This window comes from Rhipicephalus microplus, chromosome 9, assembly GCF_043290135.1.
Source record: "Rhipicephalus microplus isolate Deutch F79 chromosome 9, USDA_Rmic, whole genome shotgun sequence".
In the NCBI taxonomy this organism is placed as follows: domain Eukaryota; kingdom Metazoa; phylum Arthropoda; class Arachnida; order Ixodida; family Ixodidae; genus Rhipicephalus; species Rhipicephalus microplus.
Window position 1 is genome coordinate 85914845 of NC_134708.1, and position 12026 is coordinate 85926870.

General features: G+C 45.0%; 1 protein-coding gene across 6 annotated transcripts in view; it reads right to left on the reverse strand.

Moving 5' to 3' along the window:
- The window catches only part of LOC119163162 (DDB1- and CUL4-associated factor 1-like), a 152941-nt gene that overhangs the window by 16439 nt on the left and 124476 nt on the right, over positions 1-12026 (reverse strand). For 5 of the 6 annotated variants that reach the window (XR_012886222.1, XM_075874021.1, XM_075874020.1 and 2 more), the window contains exons 27-29: positions 9372-9714; positions 8471-8672; positions 4137-4210 (exon numbers count right to left, since the gene is read on the reverse strand). Coding sequence is in view for 5 of the 6 variants with exons in the window: in XM_075874021.1 (XP_075730136.1) it covers positions 4137-4210; positions 8471-8672; positions 9372-9714 (619 nt within the window). In the remaining variant the exon portion in view is untranslated. The remainder of the gene's footprint in view (positions 1-4136; positions 4211-8470; positions 8673-9371; positions 9715-12026) is intronic. The other variant, XM_075874022.1, reaches the window with a different exon arrangement.

Sequence of the window (12026 nt, forward strand, 5' to 3'; positions counted from 1 at the left end):
CACCGGCACCCCCTTTGACGGCGAGCAGCAGTGGCTCGCACGATGTCAAAGACCGTGACTGCCGTAATCTCCTCCCACGCAAAGACGGGCCGTAAGTGATGTTTCCCGGTCAAATAAATGATTGTTCTCTGCATTACTCCCTCTTCTGAAAGACTTAACGGTGTGCTATGGCTGCAGCATGAGCCTGTGTTTGGAGTAAACCTTCTTTTTTTTTAACTCGAAAGTGTTGCAAAATGGGCAGTTGACTACAGCTGGAGTCTGCCTATAATCGGCAATATACGGTAACCAAGTACGATGAAGGATGCATGCGTTATCTGCCTGCTCCATCTCATTATTGTATTTTGTAATGTGTCGCCGGCATGTCCGACAACAAACTACTGAAAATAAAACAGTTAAAAAATCGCCATATGTCATGAGGCTGCCTTCCTCATATCACTGTAAAGCCAGCTAATGTGAAACCAGCTTGTGCCCTGAAATTCACGTACAACCCGCATCCCAAACTTAGCTCTGAATACAATTAAACCTGGATATAACGAAACTAATAAATTCCCAGAAAAATTTGTTACAAAGAGGATTTCATTATATGCAGGTTCGGTACAAATATTCTGAAAGTAAAAGCGCAAATTAAACAAACGGAGAGCTGAAGGCAGAGCTAACCCGAAACACATATTTTACAGCAAAAAATCTGCGTTATTATTGCGAGAGAAATTATATGGACACGCTTGGCGGGCTTTTGCCGTCACCGCTATGTTCCGTAACAAGTCCAAATTGATAACATGCCCTCGCGCATGGTAACTTTCACGAGCGGATAAAATTGCGCGAGCGCTGCTGAAGCAGAGATCAAATGAATCCGCCTATCCCTATCGCCTGAAAAGTGCATAAGATGACTCAGAACTTCTGTCGAATGCTCAAACAGAAAGTAGGCCACCCATCATGAACGAGCATGAAACAATGCGGAGAGGGGGGGAGTGGCTCACTCGAGTAGCAATAATGAACTTTGATTTTAAGGGAGGTCGCCATCGCCGGCGCTCGCACCGGCGTTTTGCAGCATCGCATTTTGCAGGAGTTTGCACCATTTTGCAGGAGTTCGCATTTTGCAGCAGTTCTCAGCGTTTTGCAGGTGTTCACATTTGCTCGCACCAGCGTTTTGCAGGAGTTCCGCGATATTGGCTGCCAGCCTTACTTCTTATAAGATTGCAGTTTTTTTGATATCGCATTCATTGCATTGCATTCAATGCGCATGTCATGTTGCCAGAACAAATCCGCTAATCGCGAAAGCTACCAGCCTGCAAACTTGCGGCGCAAAACAGAAGGGCATGACAAGTGGAGCTCCGTCCTCACCATGGTCTAGGAGAGTTTCCATTAGCGCCTAGTCTCACATCCCCTTGGTGGTGACGATACGGTTGTCCGAAATGAAGAAAAGCCACAATTTCCCCGCAAGGGCGAAGCATTGAATGCTATAGCAACAGCTTGGAATGTAACGCTGAGAACGGCAAGCAGATCAAAACGTGCAGTACGCTGCTCACGCACAAATGACGCACGAGGACGAGAGCGAACTAACGTTTGCTGCTTGACACTTGACCCACTGTTTAAACAAAAACAAGGCACAAGGCGTAATCACAGGTACAGTATGAGTGCGAACTACCAAGTGCCCCAGTTGTTACTTTACTGTGTTTGAAAAGCACACTATTTTCACAAACGGAGCCTGTCCAGCGAGTGAAATGATCTTTTGTGCGCCCAGCAACTACACGCAATCGTTCCGGTCAAAGTCAAAGGCTCGCGATTCCCCCCACTGAAGGATAAACGCACATGTACAAATATCCACCCCCACCCTCACGGGGCAAAGTACGCGTGGAAAATAAGCGCGCGTGGGCGCATCATGACGAGCTGGGCCGCCAAGCACAGGCAGCTTTTTTTTTCTTTTTTGAGCTTTGATTTATATAGATATGTAAACATATATGAATGGCGGCGGCGACGGCAAAAAACCAGCCGAGACTGTATATATAATTTCCATCATAATAAAAAAACGCAAAGCTGAACGTCGGCGAAGGCCACGCCACGCGCGCACAGTGAAACTATGCACGCACGCACAGCGTGGAAAACGAAGAGCGAACGACACAGACACGGATACCGCAGAAAACTATTTGATAAAGCACCCTCCATATCCAGCGTGGCTCCACTATGTGACGCTAAGTAAAAGCGTTGCACAGCCAAAGTACGAAAGTAGGTTTCTTTGTTTGTTTGCTTGGAGTGATGAAAGGGGGCACACCCGCACATGCGCCCGCGGCGGCGAGAATGGCAGTAACGCCGGCTTGTGGGGTGAAGGCCCACCTGCCCGCCTCGCGCTTTCTCACCTGGGGCGCAATGCGCACCACCTCCGCCGCTTAGCGCTTCTTCAGGGGTGGGGCCGCCGCAGATGATGCACGCTCGTACCAAAATGCAGAGCGAAATTTCTAGATTGTCCTTGGGGAAAATTCGTTATATCAAGGTTGTCTCCCACTGTTACTTTGTTACATAGAGGTTGCAAATACATGTGCTTCTATAGAGCAACAGCAGAGAATCGAAAAACTTTGTTATATAAAGGAATTCGTTATATGAAGCTTCATTATGAGCAGGTTTAACTCTATCCCAAAAATGTTTAAGTTATGCGTGAAAAAATCCAGTATATCTGCCAGTATGACAGAAGCTGTTTCACTTCTGCTTCACAGTCTCAATTCCAGTTTTCTCACATCATATTTGGCCCCATTTTTTCTAAACACAAAAGTAAAACTGATAAATATGGTTTTTTTGCTGCTGACAATATTGTCAGACCTACTCCAACAATTTTTTTCCAGTGTACTCTTGTGACCAAAATACCTGACTATATTGCAGCTAAAATTTATAGAGCCCACTATCGTCGGTATTCAGGAATAAAATTTGAATTGAGTCTTACAGAAGGTGTTCACTCCCTACCAGGTGGCGCTAGTGAGTGCACCACCATAGCTGTGGTCCGTCAACGATCCAGCATATGGCAGCCTGATGTTTGGCCATGCCGCACCTCACTAACCCATTTTTTTTTTTTTCGAAAAAAAAAAAAAATATTGAGATAACACATGCTGCCAAGAGCTCTGGTTGCGGTCAGACGATAATACTCACGTGTGAGACCCCAAGTATGCCAACTGCCGCGCTAGCGCCCCCCATGGATGATGAAATGCGAGTATACCTCCTACGGATTGGAACAATTCACTTTAGCCGGAAGTGGCAGAGTTGGCAGGTGCCAGAAAATGCATGTAACCATGCCTATGCCTAGGTAATTAAATTCCTTGCACACTCCAACAGTTCCCCCACAGAAAAAATTTGCCACTAATTTTCTTGTTCAGACCTAACTGACGGGACTGATCGTTCCACGTATAATTAAAGGGCTCTTTTCGTCCCCTCCCAACTAGGTTAGGGCATTAAACACGGGCAAAGGTACCAATACAGCTGGTAAGAATATGAACTGTTAATGATTCATATGTGGGGTTTAACGTCCCAAAACCACCATATGATTATGAGAGATGCCGTAGTGGAGGGCTCGGAAATTTAAACCACCTGGGGTTTTTTAACGTGCACCCAAATCTGAGCACACGTTCTACAACGTTTCCGCCTCCATCAGAAATTCAGCCACCGCAGTCAGGATTCGATCCCGCGACCTGCGGGTCAGCAGCCGAGTACCTTAGCCACTAGACCACCGCGGTCGAGCGAGTATGAACTGGTAGAAGCACCCTAAGTCTCCAAAGATCCCCACTTCTACAAAATGATGTCAGCAAATTGTCTAACGAAGTATAATCCAACAATGCCACTGTGTTCCTTCTCCACCAATAAGAAATTAATTGCCCTCAAGATCCACGAAGTAATAGTGAGCTGGCAAGGAAGCTCAAAAAGACAGTCGCCGTCCTTTTTTTTTTTTTTTTTTTCTTCGTCCTTCATAAATTTTGCCAGCCTGCCACGACTCCCCCTAAGGTGAAGAGTAGTTTTGTTTGGTGTTATAAAAGGTAATAAGGGTAACTAATAAAGCTGAAATTTATCATTTCCTTCTTTGACAGTTCTGCAATCAGGCTCCCAGTGAAGTTGGCACACCCCTTTTAGCATTACTTCAAGGCATTCACAACTCTTACCTCCACAACAGCTAGGAAATAGTCGGACTCATCGGGTTTGAGGTCATAGATGTTGCGCTTGATGTCGATCGTTGCTGAAGGGTGAGAGAGAAAAAAGTTTTAGTGAAACCTCAAGGCTATCAGTGACAAAAAGAAAATTAAGAAGCTTGCAAAATGTAAAACCAGAGAGCTACAATCATCCGTTGCATTTTACACAACAGCAGTACATTCACTCAGCTTATTTTAAACAAGACATGCTACTGTATTTTCACATGTGTCATATGCAATGAAAAACTAGAACACAAAGTGGAAGCATGTGTTCACATAAAGTTCTGCACTGCAGTGACCCTTGATAATTTATGCTGCACCAAAATATTAGAGGCAAGAATCATTTACGATGCAAGTACACTATGCTTCAAAAAACAAAAACAAAACAAAGTACTACCCACAACTGCAAGACCCTCTAAGAAGAAAAAAAAAAAAAAAGGTTCTTTTTTCAGCTTCAGCCTGTACCAACTGTCATGCAAGATTGTCTTACATAATTCACCATTGACACATGGAGCTATGCATGTACCGGAGCACTTGCTTAGGTGACAGATTATTATTTGAAAAAAATCCTCTGTGGTAAAGTGCACACTCCAATTTCTGTGAGCTTGATTACTACTACTAAAAAAAAGTAACTAACATGCAACATTAATTTGTGTAAGTGAACTAGGTGCAATATGGTCCTAATTAAATTTAATTTACAGCATGTTTACTAAGAAAAAAAATCGAGCAATGCCAAACGATTCTGAGAACTAGTCGAACTGTACAGAGAAACCCGCACATATAATGTAGTAACAAGGACAACAGATCATACACTCAAACCTCATTATAATAAGAAAGTTGCATTGAGCACAAATATAGGTTTGTTATATCGAGAAACTCGTTATAAGATTTATTTTTAGCATCATATCTACTGCCAGACCACTTATCGTTTACTTTGTTATAATTGATATTTCGTTAAAACCCAGTTTATTATATTGAGGTTGAAGTGTATTTATTACAAGTTTGATGGCTATTTCTCATATCTTGAAAGATATGTGGTGCTAGGAATTAGTGCCAAGCCAGTAGGTGCCCGGCAATTTTGCGTGCTTCAACTAATCAATTGCAAATATGCAGCATATATATCTATCACTTAGTTACGCAGTACCACTGCTTTCCTAGCTTCTAATTATCATATTGGTGCACTTGCCTGTTGAAGATACTGTTCTAAGATAAAATGCTGTCACCATCACTCAAATAGGCTCTGTTGCACCAGCGATTGAGGTCCCATGGCGTACATTCCATTGACACCTCACCCAAAACCAGTGCCATTGATGTTCGACCTTGCGACAGCTGCGACCGTCAGGAAGGCGTACGGGCCCAGTGCTTTTAAAAGTCAATGGCATGCTGGCAGGAAAATGCCGCAGAGATATCCCCCGAAAAATCCTTCTTGGTATCACCCCACAAGCCGTCTCGCCAATAATACAGCGCTATTTTTGTTGTTGCACCAGACCGCTTGATACTACGTGTAACATTGTTATCATGTATCTGCTTCAAATGTACTAACAGAGAAAATGTAGTTGCAATGGGTCGCCGAATAAGTGCAACTGAGCCGTATATATTTCTGTACCATTTGAGCAGTATTGACTCATCCTGTGCTTATTTGTCAATGCATACCGATACAACTATTTTTTACAAAAAAGGTAGCTCAGCCTCTTACCTAACGACAAAATGTCAGAAAGCCTACCGATTAAATTTTTCTGCATTCCCCAACTTTTCTTGGTTTTCACAGATGATTCGAAGCATATTCTTGGACTGGACTGTGCTCTCCGAGTCGGCCTCTGCCGATAGTGCATCTGGCCCAACCACAATGCCTTCAAGCCTAGCCAAGATAACGGGCAAGACAAGCAAGCCCAAATTTGTCGGTGTGAGCAATATCGTGTTTGAGAATCGAGACACAGTGTAGAAGCAACAGTTATGCGCAACATTTTTTTTCTTCTTCTTAGCTGTTTACCATGGTTGCAGCCAAAGGAGCAACTGTATAAGCTTTGATCAGAGGTTTCGTGACTGTTGTACAGATGACTGTCAATCAGTTTCAGTGACCTTGCCAGGCTTTTAGAAAATTCTGTGACAATTTATGACATATAATCAGCATATTAGCGAAAAAAAAGTACTTAGTAATGGATATTTCAGGCAATCTTTGTTGTGATGTTGCACTCGTTTCTCTTTTGGGGATGTTGGCACACACTGCAAAATGCATAATTTTACCAGATGGCTGCTATGAAACAGTGTGCTGTTATGCAATATGTTAAGCAGGTATGTAAGGCTTTACGTTATTATAATCAGTATAACACAGTGCTCCCAAAATGCTACAGCTAATATTTTGGCATAATGACTGGTATGGACAATTACTAAAGATAACCACATCATGTCACTATAAATCAGACTTATGAAATGTACCGTATTTACTCGAATGTAACACGAGTTTTTTTCAAAATCTCTCTGAAGTGATTTGGGGGTCCGCGTTATAATCGAAGCACCTCAAATCGTACCTTGGCGGTGCTGCCCCACTGGTTCCTTAAAATGGCTACAACAAACCTAGCGATCTTTCAACCTTGTGCTGGCAACATATGCACGCTGGCAACATCGAATCCAATCCAATCCTATCGTTCGCGACGTGTTTTGCGGGCGGTTCATTTCCTTTGTGCTTCCGCGACTTCGGCTCGAGCAAATGGCAGCGCGACGAGTTCAGTACGATGCCCGCTTTAAGACAAGTGCAATACTGATGGCTGAGGAAATCGGGAACTCAGCCGCGGCTCGACGACTAGATGTGGCGGAATCTACTATCCGTGGGTGGAGGCTCTAGCAAGAAGCGCTCTTCAAGAGTGAGCCCGGCCGAAAAGGCTTCCGTGGACCTCGTTGTGGCCGTCACACAGAACTCGAAAAAAAGTGGCGGAGTTCGTGATTGAGCAGCGAAATCACCTATTGGGGGTCAACGTTGAGCTGATTCAGTGGAAAGCCCGAGACGTAGCTCGAGAGATGGGGATCCCGTGGGATAACTTTAAGGCTTCACGTAGATGGGCACAAAAGTTCATGCGAAGAAATGAATTTTCCCTCCGGCGAACAACGTCGATAAGGCAGAAGCTACCAGCAGATTTCGAAGCGAAGCTTGTGGAGTTTTAGCGCTATGTGCTCGACCTGCGCCACTCGTCGCAAATGCCGTTGGGGCACATTGGCAATGCGGACCAAACTCCCGTTTTCTTGGACATGCCTATGTCAAGGACTGTCAGCAAAACAGGTGCCCCCCAAGTTCGCATAAGGACAACAGGCAACGAGAAGACGCGGCCAACCGTGATGCTAGCCTGCTTGGTGGATGGGCGCAAGTTACCGCCATACATCATTTTCCGGCGCAAAACCATCCCGAAGGAGCTGTTCCCAAGGGATGTGATTGTTCGCTGCCAAGAAAAAGGTTGGATGGACACTCCACTTATGATTGACTGGGTCAAGACTGTGTGGTGCCTACAGCCAGGTGCGCTCCTCCACCCCGCCTCCATCCTAGTTCTCGACTCATTTCGCGGTCACCTGACGCCCGAAGTGAAGAAGCTGATGCGGGAAACTCAGACGCAGCTCGCTGTTATTCCCGGAGATATGACGTCCGTGCTGCAGCCCTTAGACGTCTGCCTGAACAAACCATTTAAGGATAGAATGCGGCAGCTGTACGGAGAATAGATGCGAGAAGATTGGGCTTTGACACCTACGGGTAGGATAAAGCGACCTAGCGCCGCGAAGATTGCCGAGTGGGTGTCCACCGCTTGGTACGGGCTGCCGCACGACATGATAGTTTGCGCGTTTAAAAAGTACTGTATATCGAACTATATGGATGGCACGGAGGATGACCTCATCTGGGAGGAAGAAAGTGACAAAGAGGGCTCGACCACCGGCGATGAAAGCGACGAATGAACAAAACTCACTTTATATTTAGAAACTGGGATGTCTTCGCCACTACTATGTGCAGCAAATAAAGGTGCTTCTTTTTCCCCCCGATTTACTCGCGTTACATTCGTGTTTTTTTTTTTTTTTCGGCACTGAAAAGTCACCCCTCGCGTTACAATCGTGGTCGTGTTATATTCGAGTAAATACGGTATTGCTGGCTCTGTGTGGTCAGTGTTCCAAGTCAAAATTATGCTGATATGACACAAACTGAAGACAGTAGATATGAAAGTACATAAATAAAAAAAAACTATAATCTGGTTACAGGAAATGATAAATGAGGACATTGGATTAACTTTGATCACACATCACTTTATTCAAGCCATTCCAAGTAGACTCACCGATAGAGGAGTAGTCCGACGCATGAAAGGTTCGGAATGAAGAGCTGAGGAGCCGCGCCGAGTCATCATCATCCTCAGTGAGCACAGCGCCGTACAAGACATCTCCCGCACCGTTGAAGGTCACCTGACACTGGTCCAGTGCTGGGACCGTGTGCAAAAGCCGGAAAGTCCTCAAATCCCACACCTCGGAGTTTGAGATCACCTAGAGTGGGAAGCACCAGGGAATAGCAAAATAGGACAAGATGCAGTGTATGTCATGTAGCACAAGCGTTTCCATGGTATTACACCAACATAATCACAAACATTGCAGCGCAGCTGAAATTGAACCACTCATCGACACTGAAGTGTCGTGCAGCCACTCGTTTCTCATGCTCCAGCACATGCTCGACCAACAGAAAGTTGTGCCGCTTGAGTGCAACGGTCAATCGCGCGTTCCTATCACACTGAATCGTGGCATATATTATATAGTGTAGTCCATCCGAAGTAACATTATATGATGGTATCATCGTGCGATTCACATCAACTGTAATCGTATGATTGAGATTCTACTGTATAAGCAAAAAGGTTTTCTCTGCGTTCTACAGATGATGATCTTTCGCAAAAGGCGTGACGTTTAAATTTCAATCGATGTCGTTCGTGCTAGCACTGCTTGCAAGTGTTTAGCATTGTTGTTAAACTATGTTTTGACTTTTATTGCGTCATTACTTTGCGATATAATGGTGCAATATAATGTTGTTTTAGATTTTCAACGACACAGGCTATCACACCGAAATAAAATCATCAGATACATCCCAAAAATAGATTTGTCTTTAGGAACCAGGGTGGGTTCATTGTGTGAGTGGGTTCACTGCCAGGGTAATTACAGTAGTCGCTACCCTAATGGAACGTGTAGTTAACACACCTCGAGCCCGTTGGGATGGAAGACACCGTTGACGTGCGGGTTGAACTTGTCAAACTTGTGCAGGGGCGACACTGCGCGCACGTCCCAGAGAACGCCGTCCGAGAGCACAAGCTCGTCGGTCGGGTTGAAGGTGGCCCGGTTGCGAGTGTAGTGATTCGACAGGTCAGGGTCGCGCAGCGACGAGAGCAGGGCCCCCGTGGTCGCGTCATAGATGTGAGCCGTCTCGTGCCGCGTTCCCAGCACTCGGTCCAGCGACTGTTTGCCGAACTCAACATAGTAATCGTCGTCAAATGTAAGCCTGCGTTGAAACAGGTTTGGAATGCGACGCGTCAGTCTGTCATCACTGCAGAGAAAAAGTGTACCAAGCCGATGCTAATTAGACATTTCTAGACAATATATATATATATATAAATATATATTTTAATATTTCACAAGTAATTGGTTTAGAGAATCCACGATTTGCTTGGCTTAATTGCTTTTGATTTTGTTCTTTAAGAGTGAGGCTCTCACCCCAGCCGACTTGACTCTTTTAGGTAGTACATGAGGGTTTATTGGTGAGCTGCCAGCTCGCAACGGGACCCTATCTGGTGAGAGGGTGTTCCATGCTCTCTGTCTTAGAATGGCGCAGGCTAACGCTCCTGGGAATAAACGAGCAGCAATACCCTACTAAGTGCATGGGGGAACACCTGTTGCCATTGCTCACATACCAAATTTGTGGTTTTGGGCCTCACCAATTGCCAAGGTGCTTTTTTTCGTCCACTTTTTACTCCACTACAGGTAAACATTACAATTATAGTTCCCTACAATTAATGTTGCCAAGTTGATACATCCAGCAAACACACCTGCTACAGCTTGCAAATTGCGAATGGGTCATTCTATGCCAAACGTTCAAGCCATTTTCGCGACCATCTCAAATGTATTAGAAAGAAGTCGTGCTGACTTACTCCATTGAAAGCAGTGGACTGGTGGAATATTTCGGTGAGAAAAACTTTTTTGTCATGTGGCTGCCTACTGAACTTCATGGAATGTCGTCCGTCTTGTATGTGAAAAAATTTACTTTAGAGGTACCGCTCCTTCTTTATATACAAAATTTGGTCTACATGATAAGTAAATGTACTTTTGTAAGCTATTTGAAGCTCACTAATATCAGTGCAAGTTTTCTGCCACATACCCAAAGTGCGTTATATTTGAATTTTTTTATTGCAATACTGAACTTTGCATGAATACTTGAACAGTGAATACTTACTCCACAGAAGGTATATTTTTAGGAAAAAAAGTCTTTAGACCTCTCAAACTGCTAATGTTTACGAAAAAAAAATCACAAATTATACAAAATCATCATTTTTGTCCACATTGAGACGCAATTTGCACCATGTGGTGGTCCAATAATAAATCAACTTTATAGTTTAAATCTAGAGCAAATAAACTGTTCTTTTTATTTGGTAAATCTTATCTTGACAACTTTTGCTTTAAGGAAGAAAATAATTATCGAACTTTCCCACTGACGGCACTGGGAAATTTCAAGGCAACAGCTGTCGTATGGGAAGATAGCCGCCAATGGGAAACTTAAAAAATTAAGCACGGCGGTGTTCAAAGAATCGTTTTGTTGCGCCGGCAGGTTTGCGTGGCCTCACCGACTTCGATATTTTGCGCTTCGTTCCGCGTAAATTAACAGCCGTTTTTACACTTTCGCACACGTGCGGAGGGCAAGCTTAGCCGAGTGAGAAGTGAGCGAGAACAGGTCCTAAACACGGAAAGAATCGCGAATTATTAGAGTGGGTGGGGTAGCATAAGCTCGTGCACTAGAACAGTACGATAAGACAAGACGCAGACGATCGGATACAGACAAAGTTGGCAAATGGTCTGGTCACTCCAGGCCAGTGACGTCAACGACAGTAACAGTGATAAAAAACAGGAGAGATGGCCGGCCGGTCTCCGAAAGATGGGTGGCAGTGTGAAAACACTGGTCACGTCAGGCGATGCGGGGTGCTCAGAGTAGGGGGACAGAGGACGGAAGGGTGCGTAACAAAAAGCGGTTGGGAAGAGTGACAACTAGAGGGGCGCGGAGGCGTTTAACAATAAGAATCTATGGGCACCTCGCCGATGCCTCATCCGTGGTCGAAAGTGGTTTTCCGGGAAGTTGGCAGCACGACGCCTCTGTTCGCTGTAACCGATCGGCGGCGCTCGGAGACGTTCATTGTAACTGCGATTTTGTGTCATTGAAACAATGTATATTGTGAGCACGACAAGCGAATGACTCTTCATTCTCTTTAGATATCATCATCACCTGTACAACCGCCGCTCATCTAGGCTATCACAAGACTTATGACAAAATGCGAAGTCGTTGTTTTTGGCCTGACCTCTCTTCAGCCGTCGCCAAGTACGTCGCCGCTTGTGTCCGTTGCCAACGGTGAAAACGACCGACAACTGCTCCAGCTGGCTTAATACAACCTCTGCCCCGCCACCGGTGGTCTAGTGGCTAAGGTACTTGGCTCCTGACCCGCAGGTCGTGGGATCGAATCCCGGCTGCGACAACTGCATTCCCGATGGAGGCGGAAATGTAGGCCTATGTGCTCAGATTTGGGTGCATGTTAAAGAACCCCAGGTGGTCGAAATTTCCGGAGCCCTCCACTACGGCGTCTCTAATAATCATAT